This window comes from Sorex araneus, chromosome 9 (assembly GCF_027595985.1).
Source record: "Sorex araneus isolate mSorAra2 chromosome 9, mSorAra2.pri, whole genome shotgun sequence".
Taxonomy (NCBI): Eukaryota; Metazoa; Chordata; class Mammalia; order Eulipotyphla; family Soricidae; genus Sorex; species Sorex araneus.
The window spans coordinates 35,239,738-35,262,282 of NC_073310.1; the positions used below are offsets into that span (position 1 = coordinate 35,239,738).

The window sequence follows — 22,545 nt, forward strand, 5'->3', positions numbered from 1 at the left end:
TCAGTGGATATGTGGAAAAGAAGTAATTGTCTACCCTAAAAAAAGATAACTACTATTTAATCTGATGAAAAATAGTCCAGAATGTTCTAATGGCATTGCAATTTTTGCTTAAATGTATTATGGTGAGACTTCTCACCTAAAATTATCAATTCCCATAGCTTTATAAGTCAGTTTATTTAAAAATAAACTTGCAACTCACTGGGCAGTGTTCAGGGAACCCTGTGATGCCAGGGATCAAATCTGGGCCTCCTGTATAAAAAGTATGTGTTCTAAACCTTTTAGCCATCTCCCTGGCCCCACACACCATTTTGATATAAAAAATTCTTCTACATTATGAAATCGTCGAAACTCAAAGAATATATTAAATATATAGTTGGGCGTTAAATATTTTAAAATAATTATCAGGAAGTATTAATTAACCTAGGTACAAATTAATTTTGTTTCTTTCATTAGCTTAACAAGCATACATATTTTAAATGAATCATTTTTATTATATTCAGAAACTAAAACTCCTTTAAATCCTCAGTGCCCTGATAGATGATCAGCAATAAAATTGGCTGAATTCAACAATCAGATTGAATTTAGTTCTGAAATACATTCTCAAATTAAAAGTCAGCATATTTTTACTGGTACTATGTAGTTAAAAAAAAAGTGTTCATGTGCCAGAACAATAAAGATTTTCAAAAATAAATGGAAGTATTAGTTATCTTTCACATAAGAAGTTGACAGAAGGGGCTGTAGCGATAGCACAGGGGCTAGGGCTTTTACCTTGCACATGACCGACCCAGGTTTGATTCCCAGCATTCCATATGGTCCCCTGAACACTGCCAGGAGTAATTCCTGAGTGCAGAGCCAGGAGTAACCCCTGTGCATCGCCGGGTGTGGCACCCTCCCCCCCCAAAAAAAAAAAACAGTTGACAAAGGCATCAAGTCTGAAGGATGGATGGATGGAGCAAATATGAAAGATATGGAACCAGAGCTGTGGTTGTTAAATACAATAGTTAAATACATCAAGCAGTATGGAAAACTAAGTGTAAATCTAAAGGATGCATTCCATCAGATAGCTTAATTTTTTTTTTAATTTATTTATTTTTAATTAGAGAATCACCATGAGGGTACAGTTACAGATTTATACACTTTTGTGCTTATACTTCCCTCATACAAAGTTTGGGAACCCATCCCTTCACCAGTGCCCATTCTCCACCACCCGTAAACCCAGTGTCCCTCCCACCCTCCCCAATCCCATCTCCCCCCCACCCCACCCTGCCACTGTGGCAAGGCATTCCCTTCTGTTCTCTCTCTCTAATTAGCTGTTGTGGTTTGCAATAAAGGTGTTGAGTGGCCGCTGTGCTCAGTCTCTAGCCCTCATTCAGCGCAACTCCCTTCCCCCACATGGCCTTCAACTACAATGTAGTTGGTGATCAGATAGCTTAATTTTTGACTCTACTTCTCCAAGATAAATGAAACATTTTTCTTAGGGGAAAATAAGATCAGTTGCTCTTTAAATATGCTCTAATTTTACCAGGATCCATGTCAAAGAAAGCTGGCTTTATTAGTTTAGTCTTATACTACCATGCCTGAAACTGAGGTTTGTAAACTTTGCAAATAAAGTTACATCAAAGCTTTTCTGTTTCTGTCATCAAGGCAGTTTTCCTCATGCCTGAACTCAAACCCAGTATTATTATTAATATATTTGCAATGGCAGATAATAGAAATACTACCTGAGACTAAGCAGAAAGAAAATTTAAGTAGGACCTCATTTGATTTGGTGACACATGGTCTCATCATTGTCATCAGAAGAGCTGATTTATCTTCATTTGTCAGCAATCATAGCAGAGGACTATAGGGGTTTGCCACCATGCTCATTCATTTGCTGCCTGCAGCAACATTTAGGGATGTGTGCTAACCTGTATCACTTCTAGCAGAAAGTCGCAAAGATTGCTTCCTTGGTTTTTTTGTTTGTTTTGGTTCTGGACTGAACCCAGCTATGTTCAGGTCTTAACTTCCTGCCTCTGTGTTCTGATACCACTCCTGGTGCACTCGTGGAATCAGTATATATGCCAAGGATCAAATCGGGGTAGGTTACGGCTGGTACTATTTCTTAGGTCCACCAGGGTTGCTTCTAGAAGACCATTCAGTAGTTGGAAGAACAACTTTTCCACAACTTCTCATCCCTCAACTCATTAGTCTTTCAGCTGCAAGAGTAGGTCACTTGCTTTTTCCTGAATCAATTACATGCAAGGATCTGAGCTCATTTTTAAACTAATCTGCCCATCATGAAACAGTGTGACTTTAGTTTGCCCCTAAGGTACTTGAGTTCTTCAGGGAGGAGTGGCTATCGGGAATGTTGGAATATTCTAGGAGAGAGGAAGAGGAAATGGATAGAAGACAGTCAAAAATATTTACTTTTAATTTCAAAGTCTTTGTGTCTTCCTTTCCTTTGCTCCATTTTTTAAAACATTATTTGATTTTGTTGTCTTTCTCATTCAGTCATATTGGAATTCCTACTTTCAGTTTCCACTCTCCTGTGGTTTATTTGCTTAGTAATTCTGATTTGTTCTTTATTTTTTCTTTTTGCAAGAAATTACAGTGACAGCCTCTTTCCAGCTAAATAGATTAAAACTTGCCTTAAATGCCAAGAAAAGCATTGACCAATTCTGAAAATCAGTGTGATTTTATCTACCATTAAAACTCTAACATATGTATATACAAAACTACTTTGAAATCTGAAATATATAACCTGAAATCTGGGGAGATGGGATTGTTGGAAAGGAAAGAGGGGAAAGATGAGAGTGGAGAAATATGGTCAGAGGAGATGAGGGAATCAGAGAGAGGGAATGAAAAGGGGGACAGAGTAGAGAATGTGTATAAGAATAAGAATTACAAAATACAGTCAAATGTTAATACTTGTGTATACATATATGTGTACATATATATATATATATTTCTCTTGCATCGAGATAAAACCATGATTTATTAATAACTTCAATGGTCTTTTCTTTATCTCGATACTCTTCTTTGTGCCTTATATAATTTTAATCATTTAGTCCTCATAGCAGTACAAAAAGGGTAATTACCATTATTTTTTTCTGTTTTATAGATAAGTAATCTGAAGTGATAAAAATTCACTTAGCAAGGTAATCGAGCTAGCAACTAGTTACTTAGGATCTGAATACAAGTAACTTAACTGTAGATCCTGTGATTTTAAAACCACAGGCTGTTAACATTTCAGTGATGATTACACACTCACAAAGTCATTCTAAAGAAATGTGATTTATAGAGTGTAAAGATTTAAGCACTTTGAAAATGCGCTGGCTTTAAAAATTGGTTCCTTACACTTCAGCTTACCTGAAATATTTAGTTGTAATTTCATATATGTGACTGAAAGTATATTATCATTTTGTGTGTTCTGAATCACTGAACATATTTTCTGCGAAAGAACTAAAACTTGTTTTATAATCTTCAGGTTAGTAAGAAGGAATTAAGTGATTATAATTCTTACATTAGATAGATTAAAGCACCTTCTCAGATTTAACTTATTAAGATTCTTTTGGAAATATCATTTTGCATTCACTGTCACTGTCATCCCATTGCTCATCAATTTGTTCGAGCGGGTACCAGTAACGTTTCTCATTGAGAGACTTATTGTTACTGTTTTTGGCATATCCAGTACGAACAGGTAGCTTGCCAGGCTCTGCCGCGCGGGCTCCATACTCTCGGTAGCTTGCTGGGCTCTCTGAGAGGGGCGGAGGAATCGAACTCAGGTCAGCCGCATGAAAGGCGAAAGCCCAACCACTGTGCTATCGCTCCAGCCCATTTTGTATTAGGATATTTTATTTAGGTTTATCATTAGTGCTATTTCAAAATACAGGGTAAGGAAAACAATTTATTAATCTGAAATAATTATTAAAGCCAACAGATTATAGAATCAGATTTATTAAATACACTAAATTTCATCATTTACATTTAATTTTTTTTAAGTTTTAAATTATGATTAGCTTAATTACCCTCTGAAAATATTCCTATATCTCACGGTGTTTCATTTTTTAAAAAAAGAATACTCTTTCTGTAAAAAAAATTATTTACTTTTTGCTAATATTTAGAATGTAAAATCTTAGTGCTGTTTATGGAAGGGAAACATTTAAAAGAATATACCTGTTTCTTTTTGTATTTTTTTTTGTGGGTCCACATAGATTGAAAAATTTCCTATAAACTTATTGATGGAGAGATAATACAGCAGGCAGAGTACTTGCCTTGCACTCTGCCATCCCGAGTTCATTTCCTAGCATCCTGTATATTTCCCCAGACTCCGCCAGGACTAAGGCCCTTAGCATCACCTGGTGTGGCCCAAAAACTAAAGCAAAAAATGAACAAACAAAACACAAAATCTCCTATAAATTAAGTGTACAGCTCAAAAAAGAAAATCTACTGTAGTTAAATTCATTCTTTGAAGAGTCTTCTAAGGAAGGATAATCTGTCCTCATTTTGATACAGATAAGCTCTTTTGTCTGCTAACTTTGAACAAACATTTGTTTAGGCTACAGTTTGCAGTATTTAGTTGTGTACAGCTGTTTAAAGGAGGTATTTTTCCTTTTTCATTAAGTTGTTATCTAATCAAAATTTAGAAACTTTGAGTTTGTAATTCCTATTTAACTAAACTTGTTACCCAGTCTTTCTAATTCGAAGTAGTTTGATGGATGTCTTAAAATAGCCTTTATTATTTTGGATGTTTAATATCTCATTTAGTACAGAAGTATGACAGTGATCATACTTATATAATATAGTATATGTATATTAAAAGTACACATAATACAATCCTAAAACATAATACAGTCATGCTCTCTTGGCAGCATATATACTAAAATTGGAACGATACAGAGATTAGTATGGCCCCTGCCCAAGGATGACACGCAAATTCGTGAAACTTTCCATATTTTGGGGGTTGTTTTTGTTTGTTTGTTTGTTTTTGCTTTTTGGGTCACATGCAGCAATGCATCGGGGTTACTCCTGGCTTTGCACTCAGGAATTCCTCCTGGTGATGCTCAGGGGACCATATGGAATATTGGGAATTGAATTCAGGTTGGCTGAGTGCAAGGCAAATGCCCTGGCTCCAGCCCCAGCTTTCCATATTTTTAACAGCAAGATCAAAGAAAGACATTTCTTATAAAGGAGCATCCTTAAGATTCACAGCAGACCTATCAATTGAAACCCTAAGGGCCCAAAAAGAGTGGTGGGATATAGTGAACAAACTCAATGAAATAAATGCCTCACCTAGAATATTTTTCCTAGTTAGACTCTCACTCATATCAGAAGTTTCACAGTTTTACAGACAAACACAACTCAGGAACTTCTTAGGCTCAAAACCACGGCTACAAAAGCAACTAAACAGTCTACTTTAAGACAAGACAAACCCCTCCAATACATCAAACTTTGGTAAAAAGATAGGACAAAACCCCATAACAATAACCTCTCTCAATGTCAATGGGCTAAATGCACAATTAAAAGACATAGAGTGACAGGATGGATCGAAAATTGAACTCAACATTTTACTGTCTGCAAGAAACATCTGAACAGTCAGAGCAAACACAGACTTAAAGTGAAAGGATGGAAAACAATTGAACAAGCAAACAACTCTCTCATAATAGCTGAAGTGGCTATACTAATATCAGACCACATAGACTTCATACTGAAGAAGTTTACAAGAGATAGTAAAGGTCATTTCTTATGATTCAAGGATCTATACACCAGAAAGAACTCACACTCCTAAATATTTATCCATCTAACGAGGAACCAGCACAATACTCAAACAACTGCTCATTAAACTTGAAGAAAGACCTCGTTAGCAATAGAATAACAGTTGGAGATTTTAACAACACTTTATTCCCCTCCATAGATCAACCAGACTCAAACTCATCAAGGACATAACTTTATTTGAGGGAAGAAATGGAATATAGGTGTTTAGTACATATAATAGGACATTTCATCACCAAAAAGCTGAAGTACACGTGGGGCATTTTCCAAGATAGACCGCACTCTGGGCCACAAAACATACTTTCATAAAATTAAGAGGATATAAATTGTATCAACGATCTTTTCAGACCACAATTCACTGAAAATAAAAGTGAATCACATCTAGAAACAGATATTCAAAACCAAGCATCTGAAAACTTAAACATCCACTACTGAACAATGAATGGCTTAGAACAGAAATCAAAGAGGAAATCAAGATTCCTCAAAACAAACGAGAATGAAGAGACCAATTACCAGAATCTATGGGACACAGCAAAAGCATGTTAAGAGGAAAGTTTATAGCTCTATAAGCATTCCTCAGGAAGGAAGAGAAAGCCCACATAAGTAAACTTAACTTCACAGCTGAAGTTCTTGGAGAATGACAAAAAAATGGAACCAAAACCAGACAGGAGGAAAGAAATAATAAAACTTAGAGCAGAAATTAATGATGTGGAAACCCAAAAAACAATCCAAAAGATCAGTGAAACCAAGAGCTGGTTCTTTGAGAAAATAAACAAGAAAATAAAAGAAATCACTAGTGAGACTCACAAGGAAAAAGAAAGACTCATAATAAACAGAATCAAAAACAAACAGGGAGACATCACAACAGAGCCCACGGAAATTCAGAGGATAATCAGAGATTACTTTGAAAAGTTTTATGCCATGAAACTAGACAACCTCAAAAAATAGATAAATTCCTGGACTCTTGTAATATCCCAAAGCTGACCCAAGAAGACTTGGAATACCTGAACAGACCAGACCTATCGCTATTAAAGAAAGTGAAATAGTAATCAAAAGTCTCCCGAAAAACAAAAGCCCTGGCCCAGATGGATTCACTAGTGAGTTTTTCCAAACCTTCAGAGAGGACCTACTCCCAATACTGTTCAAGCTTTGCCAAGAATTAAAGAAACAAATACTACAAACAGTTTCTATGAGGCAAGTATCACCCTCATACCAAAAACGGACACCATGAAAAAAAGAGAATTACAGGCCAATATCCCTGATGAATGCAGAGGCAAAATCCTCAACAAAATACTAGCAAATAGAATCTAACAACTCATCAAAAGATCATACACCATTGCCAAGTAGTATTCATCCTGGGGATGCAAAGATAGTTTAACATTCACAAGTCAATCAACATAATATACCATATCAATTAAAGGAAAGATAAAATCATATGATCATATCAATAGATGCAGAGAAGGCATTTGACAAGATCTAACACCCATTTATGATAAAAACTGTCAGCAAAAGGGGAAGTCAGGAACTTTCCTCAATATAGTCAAAACCATCTACCACAAGCCCACAGCAAACATTATTCTCAATAGAGAAAAGCTAAGAGCCTTCACTCTAAGATAAGGAACAAGACGAGGTTGCCCACTCTCACCATTTCTGTTCAATATAGTACTGGAAGTACTTGCCAGAGCACTTAGGCTAGAAAAAGATATCAAGGGCATCCAGATAGGAAAAAAAAGAAGTCAAACTATCAGTGTTTGCAGATGATATGATACTATACTTAGAGAACCCTAAAGGCTCTACAGAAAAGCTCCTAGAACCAATAGGTTTATATAGTAGGGTAGGCAGGTTACAAATTCAGTACCCAAAAGTCCATGGCTTTCCTATACACAAAAAATGAAAAAGAAGAAAGGGATATTAAAAAAACAATCCCATTCACAATGGTACCTGAGAAAATAAGTACCTTGGAATCAACTAAAGAGGTAAACAGCCTATACAAAGAAAACGACAAAACACTACTTCTGGAAATAAAAGAGGACACTAAGAAATGGAGACATATCCCCTGCTCATGGATCGAGAGGACTATTATTGTCAAAATGGCAATACTCCGGAAAGCATTATACAGATTCACTACATTCTCTGTAAGAATATCCATGATATTTTTTTTAAAAAATAGACAAATCACTCCTGAAATTCATATGGAACAGTAAACCCCCCAGATAGCTAAGGCAATTTTTGGGAAAAAGAACATGGGTGTTATCACCTTCTCTAACTTCAAGCTGTACTACAAAGCCGGACTAATTAAAACAGCATGGTACTGGATTAGAAAGAGACCCACAAACCAATGGAACAGAGTTGAATATTCTGACACAGCCTCTCAAGTATACGATCACTTAATCTTTGATAGAGGAGCAAGAAATGTGAAGTGGAGCAAGGAAAGCCTCTTCAACAAGTGGTGCTGGGAAAAATGGACAGCTACATGCAAAAGAATGAACTCAGACCTCCGTGTATTGCCACGCACAAAAGTCAGATCATAATGCATTAAAGACCTGAATAGCAGACCTGAATCCATAAGATACATGGAAGAAAATGTAGGCAGAACTCTTCATGATACTAAAGCTAAAGGCATCTTCAAGGATGAAAACCACTGACCAAACTGGTGGAAACAAATATAAACAAATGGGACTACATTAACTAAGATGTTTCTGCACCTGAACAGAAACAGTGATTAAAATACAGAAAGAGCCCACAGAATGGCAAAAAAATATTTCCAGTTACCCATCAGATAGGGGTTAATATCCAGAACATACAAGACACTGGTAGATCTTTACAAGAAACAAATCTCCAATCCCATTAAAATATAGGTAGAAGAAATGAACAGAAACTTCCTCAAAATAAAAATTCATATGGCCAAAAGGCACATGAAAAAATGTTCTACATCACTTATCATCAGGGAGATGCAAATCAGAACAACAATGAGGTATCATCTTATACCACAGAAACTGGCACACATCAGAAGAACAAGAACAACCCGTGCTGGCTTGGATGTGGGGAGAAAGTGACTCTCCTTCATTATTGGTGGGAATGCCAAATGGCCCAGCCTTTTTTGGAAAATAGTATGGACATTTCTAAAAAAGCTAGAAATTGAGCTCCCACATGACCCAGGAATACCACTCATGGGATTATATCCTGGAGATGCAAAGAAACTATAGAAATGGCATCTGGATGTGTACGTTTATTGTAGCACTCTTCACAGTAGCCAGCATCTGGGAAAAAAACTGAGTGCCTGAGAACAGATGACTCGTTAAAGAAACTTGTTACATCTACACAATAGAATACTATGCAGCTGTTAGAAGAGATGAAATCATGAAATTTTGCATGATGAACATAGAGAGTATCATACTAAATTAAATGAGTCTGAGAGGGACAGACATAGAATGACTGCACTCATTTGTGTAATATAAAGTAGTATACAATGAGACTAATACATAAGGACAGTAGAGATAAGGGCCAGGAAGATGACTCCATGGTTTGGAAGCCAGCCTTTTGTGCTGGGGGAAAAGGCAGTTGGGATGGAGAAGGGACCACTAAGTAAATGATGGTTTTAGGGATCACTCAGGATGGGAGATGTGTGCGGAAGTAGACTAAGGACCAAACATAATCATGAAAGTTTGTACCTGTATCTCAAGTGATCCAATAAAAAATTATAATAATTTAAAAAATACAGTTATAGGACATTTTAAAAACTTAAACATGTTTTCACCAATTATTTCAGTGAGGTTACTTATTCAAGCATAACCACTTACTAAGTAGTTGTAAATATTGAACAACTGAGATTTATAGCAAAATACTTTCATAAAGTATTAGCATAATACTTTAAATTAGTAAAGACAAAATAGCCAGGCGCTCGGGCAAGAGACTCTCTGCATCGCTTTCTTCCGGGAGCTTGGTTTTAAGTCTCTGGATGCTGGCCGTTGATAGGATTACATGGTGCCGGGGGCAGTCTCTGGGTGTGACTGCCGAGCTGCTGGGAGATGGAAAATCTGAGCGGAGGAGGCCCAATCTCAATCCGAGCAGGCTTGGAGGTCTCAGCCCCGGGTCCCACACACCTGGGTTCCTCTGCCGGTTCCTTCATGCGTGAGGCTCATCCTAATGTGTGGAGAGGGGTCTTGGGCATGGCTGTGGCTAGACTACGGAGGTGATCGACCACAGGGAACTCTGCTTGGGGCGGGGAGGGAAGCTGGAGCCCGTCCCCTTCGAGGAGGCCCCTGGAGAAAACAGCCAGGCGTGCAGAACCGGCAGAGGAACCCAGGTGTGTGGGAACCGGGGCTGAGACCTCCAAGCCTGCTCGGATGGGGACTGGGCCTCCTCCACCCAGATTTCCCATTTCCCAGTAGCTAGACGGTCACACCCAGGGACTGTCCCCGGCGCGATGTAATGCCATGTAATCCCGTCAACAGCCAACATCCAGAGACTTAAAAGCAAGCTCCCAGAAGCATGTGGCCACATATCTTATAGCCTACTTCTCCCTCTGGGAGAACCTGGCAATCTCCTGGGAGTTTCCTGCCCACATGGGAGAGCCTCGCAAGGTCCCCATGGTGTATTAATATGCCAAAACCAGTAACAAGCTGGGTCTCATTCCCCTGACTCTGAAAGAGCCTCCAGTATGGCCTCGTTGGAAGGATGAGTAGAGAGAGGCTTCTAAAATCTCAGGGCTTGGCCGAATGGAGACGTTACTGAGACTGCTCGAGAAATTCAACGATCAACAGGTTGATGATGATAATGATGATGATGATGATGATGATGATGATGAAAGACAAAATAATTTATGAAGAAAAGACATTTTAATTTTTTTTGATTCCAGAATACATTGTGTTTTGAGAGAAGCTGTTTTACCTTTTTATTAATTTAGAAGATTCCAATAAATAATTTTCTAATAAGAGTACTTTCCTAATTAATGTAAGTCCATACTTAATCTGTTTTATTATCTTCATAGAAATAAATTCCTCCAGATAGTGAGTTTTCCATATGAGTGAACTTTTCTTTCATAACTAACAATTGCTTTCTAAAAGTTTACCTACTCCCTAAGTTTCTATTAAACAAATAATATATTCCACTGCTTGTTTCAGAAAACATTGCTTTTATAAACTGAAAAATGAATGTAATTTTTTTCTTTTAATAAAATCATTATGAATATTAGTTATTATATATGACACTGTATTGATATCCTTGAAATAAAAAAAGCAGTATTCTGAATGGTTCCCAGCTATTATGTTTTTGATGCTTGGTTGAATGGTTGTTGTTTTCTTTTTGTCTTCTATTTCATAACTTTTTTAAATTGTAAAATAATTTCAGTGTAACAATCCTTATTTATAAAGTAATAACTTTAGTGTTGATCTTCATTTTACACTACTTACAGATTTTCCATATGTAATTTGAATAAATGTTACACAAAGACTCAGTGAGATCCTTTCTATTATATTTGATTTGAGGTTTTAGTTAGATTTGTGGTCTTGCTTTTCATTTCCTTAATTGCCCACGGGTGTGGGGATGAGAAATGTTTAAACTTGCCTGTCACTTTATACAAGGCTTCGTTCTGCTAATTTTCATGATCTCACTTAATTTACCTTTTTAAATATTCACAAGGGTTTTCTGGGTAAATAGGACTATTTCTCCACTTTCCTTCTAGGAAAATGAGAGTTGATATACAATTTATTAAAATACAAGTCTCCTCTATGAATGTTTGGAACTTGAATATGTCAAAATATCTCTTTTTATCCTTTATTTTCCTGTGAAACTTAATGCCTAAAATTGTCTTAAATTTTTAAAATGTATGTTATTACAAGGACTGGATCAATAGAACAGTGGGTAGGACATTTGCCTTGCACGCTGCTGACCAAGGTTTGATTCCATCCTCCCTCTCGGAGAGCTTGCAAGCTACCTAGAGTATACCACCCATACAGCAGAGTCTGGCAAGCTACCTGTGGCGTATTCAATATGCCAAAAACAGTAACAACAAGTCTCACAATGGAGACGTTACTGGCGCCCACTCGAGCAAATCGATGAACAACAGGATAACAGTGCTATAGTGCTACATCTCTTGTCATCTTCGCACTAAAATTCATATTTCTACTTAAACCAAGCTGCCTGCTATTATAAATCACCAAATAATAATGTGCTATGTAAACCACTTAAAATTTTTGATATTGACTCCTACATAAAATAGGTGTTACCATGTATAAAACTTTCTGTTTCTTCAAAGACAGGTGGTTTTGTAGCACACTAAAGGATTGATATTCTTAATATAAATAGTGATGTCTAATTGCTTACTTATACAGTATTAACTGTGCTGTGAAAAAATGTTTATATTATATCACTATTAACCATGGATAGTTTCTTATACAAAGGACAAATGTTGGGAAAGACCCTGTGAATCACAAGTAAATGACAAGTGAATGATTCCATACCCCAGGCATGTTTTGTTGTTGTTACTGTTGTGTGTGCATGTGCACATTTGCATGCTCTTGGGAATCATACCCAGTAGCTTCATATACATGCAGAGTATGTGCTGCACCACTGGACTTCATTCCCGGCCTAGGTCAGCTTTTTGTGGGGTTTTGCTTCAGCCACATTGTTTTATTTGGATAAGCAACCCAAATTCCTACACAGCAGTGGATATTTTCTACCACAGCCCCTATCTCCTATATTACTCTCTTAATCTGAAGGAAGAAAACAAAAATGAATTAGTGTCCATAAGTATGTATAGATTCATAGATTGGAAGGGAGAGAAAGGAAAGGATGGATAGAAGTGGAAAGAAGAAAGAAAGGGAAGAGTGGAAAGGAGGCAGGAAAGGATGGAAGAAGAGGGACATAGAACTAGTTCTATGTGGAATAAATTATGTACATTGCACATAGTAAATAAACCATTAATGTATATTAATGGGTTTCTTAATATAATGTGGAGTGGTTAATTCATTTTACTTTCATGGAAATTTTACTTTCAGGCCTTTGGTTGTAGTAAACACTCAAAATCTTCATGAAGGGGCAGGGAGAAGCAATAGAACAGCACCAAGGAATTTGCCTTACACAGGGCCAAAACAGGTTCAATCCTGCTCCCTATAGCCCACCAGGAGTGATCTCTGAGTACCACTGAGAGTGGCTCAAAAACAAAACAAGCTATGAATATTTTGTTCAGGAAAATATACATAGCTTAAAAGTTCTGAAAATGTGACTCTTGCTTATTAAAAGTCTTATTTATATTTTGTATTTTTAAATAAAATGATGTTACTTGACCAAAAAAATGAAATCACATAGGTCTTTCAAACAGCATGAAAAAATACTGATTTTGCTAATGTCTGGTTTTTCTGTAGGCTATGTGTATGTGTTTGTCGTATGTTGCAAAGTAGTTTTTATTGGAAGACAGAGATGTGAGGTGGGAGAGAGAGATATGTGTTGAAGAGAGAATATGTTGTCTGGAAATTTAGAGAGAGACAGATAGAGGAAGAGAGGGGTATTAGACAACAGACTTAAGGCAAGGAGAGAGAGAGAGACAGAGAGAGACAGAGAGAGAGAGAGAGAAAGAGAGAGAGATTTATGTGCTGCAGAGAGAACACAATCTTGGAGTCGCGTGATAGAAAGAAATACATACTCAAGAGAGAAAATGGACTTGGAAAAGGTCATTATTCTGATAGACTTATTATTTCTGCTTATCTCTTCATAAGAAAACATTGAACATTAAAAATAGTTTCCATCTTCTTTCTCATTCTTTTCCTTCTGTGATAATTTTTGAAAATAACTAGGTATGGAACTTGATATCATAATCTACATCCTTAGTTACAGAGATATTGCTGTCCCACTTTCGTAATCTAAACGAAAAGTTTTATGCTTGTTTCATAAAACTATCAAGAGCACTATCAAGAAATCAATTCTAGCACCTGATTAATTTGATCAAGATTTAATATTTGAAGGGCCATAGGAATAGTTTAATGGGTAAGATGTTTGCCTTCCATGATCCCATCTAACAAGCACCTGCAGGAGTGATGCCTGAGCCACAGAGCCTGAGCATAGTCAGCTGCAGCACTTCCTATCTCCCTCACCCCCCAAGAGAAAAAATCAATAATTACAAACAACTTCTTGGTGTCACCTCTTTTTCCTAAGAACCTTGCAAATGATTTTTGATCTATATTTTTTAAATGACATGTTGTTCAGAGCCTTAGAAAAAAAATTTTATTCAAACCCACTTGTTACCATTTTAATAAGCAGTATGGTTACTTTGTTTCCTGAAAAACAAAGCAGTTTAAATTTTTCATCTTTGTACTTAGCAGAAAAACATATAAGTTATCATTTTGTTAATAAAACAGTTTATTTTCATATTTTTGCATAAATGTACTATGTTTATATCTTTATTTTCTGAGATAATAGAGAAATAATGCTGGTTTTCCAGGATTGTTCGCTTTTTCTGCCAACTTTTGTTGTTCTTGATCTGAAATTTGTAATCACTTTCACACCAACAAATGTTTATGCTTGTGCATATTCTGCTTTATTAAAGAACTATGTGAGTTTTCTTCTGGAATTATTAACTGGCAAATGAATTTTCTATTTTCACTTTATTTCTTCTGCACTCTTTTTGGATTGCAAGGTTGCAAGAAAACCATGTTTTTGCCATTAATCATTCTTTTATCTTCATAAAAAGCTATTTTTCTTTCAATATTTATACATCATTAATGCTGTTTTGCTGTTCCAAAAGTTGTATTTCTGAATATGATGTTGAATAAAAGTAAGTGGAATTATTATTTCTAGAACATTACTCACATGTTGATTTTATGTTTATGTATTCGTTGGAACATCTGTTCACGTTTTTGACTCTACTTAAGTTCATGAGTATTTTATCTATTTCATTCTCCTGCCTTGAGAAGAAAATTTATTTATTTTCTGTCATTCTAGATATATATGAGTAAACATAGATTTCCTTTTACATTTGATTTCAGTTCTTTCATACCTTGATAAGTTCTTGATCCACATTAAAAAATTGGGGTATGTAGTCATGCAATGTTCATCTCTTAATTGCTTTGCTGTCCTTTACAATTATTACTTTTTGACTCGCATCTGTTATGAATGCCATGTTTAAAATAAAATTATTTTCTTTCCTGTGACATTTGCCATTGTTCTTCATCCAGACTGATTTGCTTTCTTGTCAAGAATTCCAGTGGCCATTTCTATATGCCCTTAAATGCCAGAAGCTCCCAAATACTTTGAATTCTTTTTTTTTATTTTCTCATTAGGATGCAGCGTAGATGCCAAACAAGCCGAGGAACAGTCTGCAGCTGCAAATGAAGAAGTAATTTTTCCTTTCTGTAGGGAACCAAGTTATTTTGAAATTCCCACAAAAGAATTTCAACAGCCTTCACAATTAACAGAGATCACTATTCATGAAATCCCAACAAAAGACACACCAACACCAAGTTCCCACACAGCAGGTGCAGGGCATGCTTCATTTACCATTGAATTTGATGACAGTACTCCAGGAAAGGTAACTATTAGAGACCACGTGATGAAGTTTACATCTGATCAGCGCCACAAGTCAAAGAAGTCTTCTCCTGGAACTCAGGACCTGCCAGGAATTCAAACAGGAATGATGGCACCAGAAAACAAAGTAGCTGACTGGCTAGCCCAGAACAACCCTCCTCAGATGGTATGGGAAAGAACCGAAGAGGATTCCAAAAGTATTAAAAGTGATGTTCCAGTTTACTTGAAAAGGTTGAAAGGTAAAATTAATGACTCATTTCAAAACTTCATGTTTTATGATAAAGCTTATTCTTCTCAGTTACCAAACTATTACTGGATTAATTATATGCAGAAAAGTTTTGCTTTCCTAATGGGTTATATTTTATTTCAAAGTTTCAGAGCTGAAAGCAGACATTCTGGTGGTGGGTATGGTGTTGTAACGCTTTATACATGAAACTGTATAATTAACAATATTGTCCTGGTGCCTCAATAAAAATGGAAGAGGAAAAATCACTTCAAACCATTCCTATTTTCCATGTTTGAATTTATTCACTTCAAATAGTCTGCCTTCATATTGGCATTATTAATATTTATTCCTTCAAATGTTTTTCTTATGAAATTTAAATATTCAGCTCACTAGTGGACATTCTGAGAAGACAATAATCATTTTTTCATGCAAGGAAAAAGTATATCCTATTACTTTGTGATGTTTCCAATAAAAATGTCATTAATCACATTTTGAAAAAGATTTGGTCACTTGACAGTGGACCAGGTTCACTTTGGTAATATAATTACTTTGTTGAAAGAATACTTTAGACTATTTGCAGTAACAATAAACAGATTTTGGTTAGTTATTGGGATTCACTTACTCAAAACTTTTCCTCTTTCTTTGCTTTTATGAAAAATCGTACTGATTTTATAGTTTATTTTTAAACAGTGTTAAAATCTTTTGTTTTGTTTTGTTTTGGTGCCACACATAGTGCTCGAACCTAGGTCAACCACAAGCAAGACAAACACCCTACCAACTGGACTGTCTCTCCAGCTCCTTAATAGATCTTTATACTTGTATATCAGCTCATTAGTTTTCCCCATTGCCTTTACTAATTATTTAGAATTTACTGGATAAAAAGAGTTATGTTACTTTATCTTAATATTACATAGCAAGCTATTAATAAGAAATTATTTTACATCATTCTGATCATTTTGTTATGTATTGCAAAGTTTAGTGTGGTTAAAAATATATTTATTTGGGGGGCTGGAGAGATAATGCAGCAGGTAAGACACTTGCCTTATAAGCAGTAGACCCAGGTTTGATCCCCTACTGGACTGATCCCTGAGTAAAAAGCTAGGAATAAGCCATAATCACCACCAGACAGGGCCCAGAAACAGAATCAAAATTGTTCATTGGGCCAGAGACAGTACTGGAATTACTGCACTTGTTTTGCATCCTGCAAACACTTTTTGGATTCCTAGTACCACAGGATTTACCCAAACACCAGCAGGAGTGATCTCTAAGCACCAGGAGTGATCTCCAAGCACCAAGCATCTCCAAAAACCCTTCCCCCAAAAAGCAATTTTTTTTGGAATAAGGTTAGAAACTATGTAATATTAATTAAAACTATGTAATACTAATACCCAACACTTCACCTGGGAGTATTTTGATACTATTCAGTACTTTGAATAAACAGTGCATGCCTCCAAGACTGACATAGGCAATTATAATATTCTATGAAGCAGTTACCTGGAATATATGTACTTTTGACATGCAATTATCTTTGATTCTATTTGGTAATGTTAAATACAAAATTGAGACATATACACAGACTTATCTATATGTATGAGTTACCTAAAAAACATCAAATCTGCTCATTTTTAAACTGACAGCTTTTATTGTTGTGGCTGTTGCTTTTGATTTGGGGTCATACCCATCTGTGTTCTGCAGTTACTCCTGGCTCTGTACTCAGGGATCACCCCAGGCAGTGCTTGATGGGAGGCCATAAATAATGCCAGGGATCAAACTGGGGTTTCAAGAGAAGCACCTCAATTCCCGTGCTGTTTTTCTGGCCCTAATCTGTTTATTTTTTATTAATGAGTTATTAGAAATGATATATTGATATATATAAATGAAAATAGAAATCATAAATATTTACAGTAACTTTTTTTTATTCTTTTGGAATTGAATCACCATGAGATACAATTACAGAACTTTTATGGTTGAGTTTCAGTCATTCAGTGATCAAACACCCATCCTTCCAACACTGTGCATTTTCCACCACCAATGTTCCCAGTATCCTTTCCACCACCCCCACCCATCCCACCCCCTCCCTCTGGGGTGAGCACCTTCCTTCTTACTCTCTCTTACTTTGGATCATCATGGCTTGCAATACAAATATTAAGAGTCCATCGTGTTTGGTCCATAGTCTACTTTTAGCACACACCTCCCATCCCAAGCATTCCCTCCAACCATCACTGACTTTGTGGTCTCTTTTCCATCCCAACTGTCTTCTTCCATAGCACCTGAGGAAGGCTTTCAAACTGTGGAGCAATCCTGGCCTTTGTCTCTACTGTCCTTGGGTATTAGTCTCATATCATGCTATTTTATATTTCACTTTCTATTTGCAGTCATTCTATGTCTGTCCCTTTCTTTCTGACTCATTTCACTTAGCATGATACTCTCCATGTCCATTCACTTATGAGCAAATTTCATGACTTCAACTTTTCTAACAGCTGTATAGTATTCCACTGTCTAGATGTGCAATAGTTTCTTTAACCAGTCCTCTGTTCTCGGACACTCAGGTTGTTTCCAGACTCTGGCTACTGTGAAGAGTGCTGCAATAAACAAAGTGTTTCTTTACATCTCTGAGATATATTCCCAGGATATATTCCTGGGTCATGTGGGAACTCAATTTCTAGTTTTTTTTAGAAATGTCCATATTGTTTTCCAAAAAAGGCTGGACCAGTTGGCATTTCCACCAACAATGGGAGAGTCCCTTTCTCCCCACATCTGTGCCTGCACTAGTGGTTCTTGTTCATTTTGATGTGTGCCAGTTTGTGGTATAAGATGATACTTCATTATTGTTCTGACTTGTATCTCCCGATGATAAGTGATGTAGAGTATTTTTTCATGTGCCTTTTGGCCATTTGAATTTTTCTTTTTTTTTAAGGAAGTTTCTGTTCATTTCTTCTCCCCATTTTTTGATGGGATTGGAGAGTTGTTTCTTGTAAAGATCTACCAGTGTCTTGTATATCCTGGATATTAGCCCCTATCTGATGGGTAATTGGAAATATTTTTTCCCATTCTGTGGGCTCTTTCTTTATTTTAGTCATTGTTTCTTTTGAATTGCAGAAGCATCTTAGTTTAATGTAGTTCCATTTGTTTATATTTGTTTCCACTAGTTTGGTCAGTGGTTTTCATCCTTGAAGATGTCTTTAGCTTTAATATCATGAAGAATTCTGCCTGCATTTTCCTCCATGTATCTTATGGATTCAAGTCTGCCATTGAGGTTTTTAATACATTTTGATCTGACTTTTGTGTTCGGCATTATATGGAGGTCTGAGTTCATTCTTTTGCATGTAGCTGTCCATTTTTCCTAGCGCCACCTGTTGAAGAGGCTTTCCTTGCTCCATTTCACAGTTCTTGTTCTTCTATCTATGATTAAGTGATCGTATACTTGAGAGGCTGTGTCAGAATATTCAACTCTGTTCCATTGGTCTGTGGAATTGAGAGCCTGGCAAGCTACCATGAGTATCCCACCCACATGGCAGAGCCTGGCAAATAGAAACAATTTAAATTGTTTCTATTCCAATACCAGTAATGGAATATTCCAATATTCCAGTAATATTTTAGTTACTCCGGTTTTGTAGTACAGCTTGACGTTGGGGAAGGTGATACCACCCATCTTCTTTTTCCCAAGGATCTTCCAGTTTACCCAACATTGTTTTTTGAAAAGGGCTTTCCTTTCTCTATTTCACATTTTTATTTATCAAAGGAAACCTATATATCTGGGATATATCTGGACATCTATTCCATTGGTTCTAGAGTCTATCCTTAATCCTGTACCACACTGTTTTGATTACTAGAGCTTTATAATATAGTTTGAAGTTGGGGAGAGAAACAAACCTCCCATCTTCTTTTTTCTTTATATTTCTTGGTCTAGAGGGTGTGTTATTACCCCATTTAAACTTCAAGAGTATTTGGTCTACATTTTTAAGAAATGTCATGGATATTTTTATGGGGGCTACATTGTATCTCTATAAAACTTTGGTCAAGATTGTCATTTTGGTAATATTAATCTTTCCAAACTATGAACAGGGAATGTGTTTCCATTTCTTCGTGACTTCTTTATTTTTTTAGTAGTGGTTTGTAGTTGTTTTGCATAACTGTTCACCAAATTTAAAATTTTTTAATTATCTGAAAGATAATATTTTGAAGTAATGGCTTAGGTGATTGTAGCATATAGACTAGGGAAATACATGACAACAGTGTCATGAAGAATACTTTTTTCCTAGGATATTATTTCAAAGTGGAATATGTTATTTAAAATTTCTGTGGTTGAGGGCCTGGAGTGATAGCACAGCGGGTAGGCCGCTTGCTTTGCATGCGGGTTCAATATTCAGCTTCCCATATGGTCCCCCAGCAAGAGTAATTCCTGAGTGCAGAACCAGGAGTAACCCCTGTGCATCGCTGGATGTGACCCAAAAAGAAAAAAAAAATCTGTGGTTGAAAGAAATGATATGCTGCGAGAAAAGATAAAATAAAATCATTCAATTTTTAAAAAATTTATTAAGACATCAGTTTACAAAGTTGTTCATAATAGAGCTGTTTTGTGCAGTGTTCCAACACCAATACCACCGCCAGTGCCCCCTTACCTCCATGAGTGTCTCCAGCTTCCCTCCCATCTCCTATCTTAAAATCTAGCAGCATAGAGTGAGTGTTCTTGGTGAGATGTTCATTTCATTAAATTTTTGTACTATATTCTTCCATACTCTTCTAGCTTATAGAATCTCATTTGACATCTTTTGAGATATCCTTTGTATGTAAGTTTCTTTTTTTGATATTGTTCTTTTTAATGTTCTTTGACCTTGAATTTTGTCATTTTGAATAAAATATGTCTTGATTTTTCCCAGTTGGGTCTGTTTAGCTGGGACCCTTTTGGCTTCTTGGATCTTTTCTGCCTATATTCCTCAACACTGGGAAATTCTTAGCGATTTCTTTTACCCTTCTTTCACCGTCACATTTGCCTTCCTGTTCTTCATGGACTTGGATGATTCTCATGAAAAACATCCCATAGTTATTCAGTATGCTGTTCATTTCTTTTCAGACTGTTTCCCACCATCTGCTATTCCCTAGAGGTTTTCTCCTTTTTATCCTGGGGCTCCTTTATCTTTTGCTCAACAGCTGTTAGTCTGCTATTCAGAGCGTCTGTTGCATTTTTAATAATAGTACCACACTCTTATTTGTCATTTCTGATTGTAGTAGGGTTTTTTTTTTTTTCACTTCAACTCTTACACTTTCTTGTGCTTTGCTGACTACTGCACCATCATTTCTTTGAGCTCATTGAACATCTTCATCATAATGTCACCAAAAACTATTGTCTGAAATTAACTGAGGTGGTTGGTGCTGTTGATGTCTTCGGCAATACTGTTTTCACTCACTGAATCCGGTCAGATTCCTATGTTTTTTCTCCATTAGTTTTCTAGAGTTCCTATTGTGTTGGGGTTGAATGTTTATAGTTAGGCTTCCTCAAAATTGCTGAGGGATTAGGCTAAAGGATATTCTCTTTCTCCCTGTCCTCACCTAATGACAGGAAGCTTAACTGTGAGCAGATGTAATTTGTTGAGTAGATGAAGTGACCATATGCTTCAGGAGCTCTAGTTTGGACTCTTAATATAGCATAGGTTAGGAGGAGGCTGCTGCCAAGTAGGGAGGGTTCTGCCTCCAGTTCCAGGGTGGGGACAGTGATCTCAGCCAGAAACATTTTGAAGTAATGGCTTAGGTGATTATAGCATATAGACTAGGGAAATACATGACAACAGTGTCATGAAGAATACTTTTTTCCTAGGATATTATTTCAAAGTGAAATACATTATTTAAAATTTTTGTGGTTGAGGGGCTGGAGTGATAGCACAACTGGTAGGGCGCTTGCCTTGCACGCGCCTGGTCCGGGTTCGATATTCAGCATCCCATATGGTCCCCCAGCAGGAGTTATTCCTGAGTGCAGAGCCTGGAGTAACCACTGTGCATCGTTGGATGTGACCCAAAAAGAAAAAAAGAATTCTGGAGTGCTGGAGAAGTAAGCAGAATGGCAGGCACCTCTATTTTAAAGTTGTTTTCATGATACTTGATTTTCTGCGAAGACCTATTCCCAATCCTTTTCAGATACTTCCAGGAAATTAAAGAAACAGTAGTCTTTTCTGATAACTTTTATAAGGCAAATATTCTATTATTCTATCATTAAAACCAGACAGATATCGCAAATAGATATATATGTATATATAGAGACATATATACTGTGTTCATCCCTAATGAACATAGTTGCAAAGATGCTAAGATCCTCAACAGAATATTAGCAAACTGAATTCAACAATACATCAGAAGTAGAATTCATTCCCACGTTGCAAGGATGACGATATGTGCAAGCCAATGAACATAAAATAGCGTATCAGTACAAGGAAAAATGAAATTTAAAGTATAAGAAAAAATGATGATATCAAATGGAAGCAAAGACAAATGTAAATCAGTATAAGCAGAGAAGCATTTGACAAGATTCCTGATAACTCAATAAATTGGGGGTTCAAGGAAATTTCCTAAACATAATTAAAGCAATTTACCACAACCCACAGTAAACACATTCAGTGTTGAAAAACCAACAGCCAGTTTTGTAGTCAGGCACAAGACAATTTTGCCCACTCTAAACAGTGCTGGTTAATCTAGCATTGAAAGTCCTGTCATAGCAATTAGGCAAGAAAGAAATTTTAGGGGCCAGAGCTTTAGTACAGTGGTAGGGCACTTGCCTTACACACGACCGACCCAGGTTCAATCCCTGACACCCAATATGATCTCAAGTTCCTGGCAGGAGTGACTCCTGAATGCCTACCTAGAAGAAATCATGAGCATTTCTGGGTTAGCGCCCCCCCCCCCGAAAAAAAGGATACAGGTTAGAAAAGAAGTCAAATTGTCGCTATTTTCAATGACATACTATGCTTAGAAAAACTCTAAAACTACCAAAAGATCTCTTAGAAACAGTAGACTTGTACTGTGGCAGGCTATAAAATTAGTGTACAGAATCCATTGCT

At 36.5% G+C, this 22,545-nt stretch overlaps 1 protein-coding gene and 1 non-coding gene across 10 annotated transcripts in view; both read left to right on the forward strand.

Annotated features, from left to right (window-relative positions):
• The window catches only part of CEP170 (centrosomal protein 170), a 154,393-nt gene that overhangs the window by 66,300 nt on the left and 65,548 nt on the right, over positions 1-22,545 (forward strand). For all 9 annotated transcript variants that reach the window (XM_055146761.1, XM_055146757.1, XM_055146758.1 and 6 more), the window contains one exon: positions 15,027-15,509. In XM_055146761.1, the coding sequence (XP_055002736.1) occupies positions 15,027-15,509 (483 nt within the window). The remainder of the gene's footprint in view (positions 1-15,026; positions 15,510-22,545) is intronic.
• Positions 4,836-4,938, forward strand: LOC129398971 (U6 spliceosomal RNA). Its single transcript, XR_008626830.1, has one exon. It is a non-coding gene; the product is annotated as a U6 spliceosomal RNA (small nuclear RNA).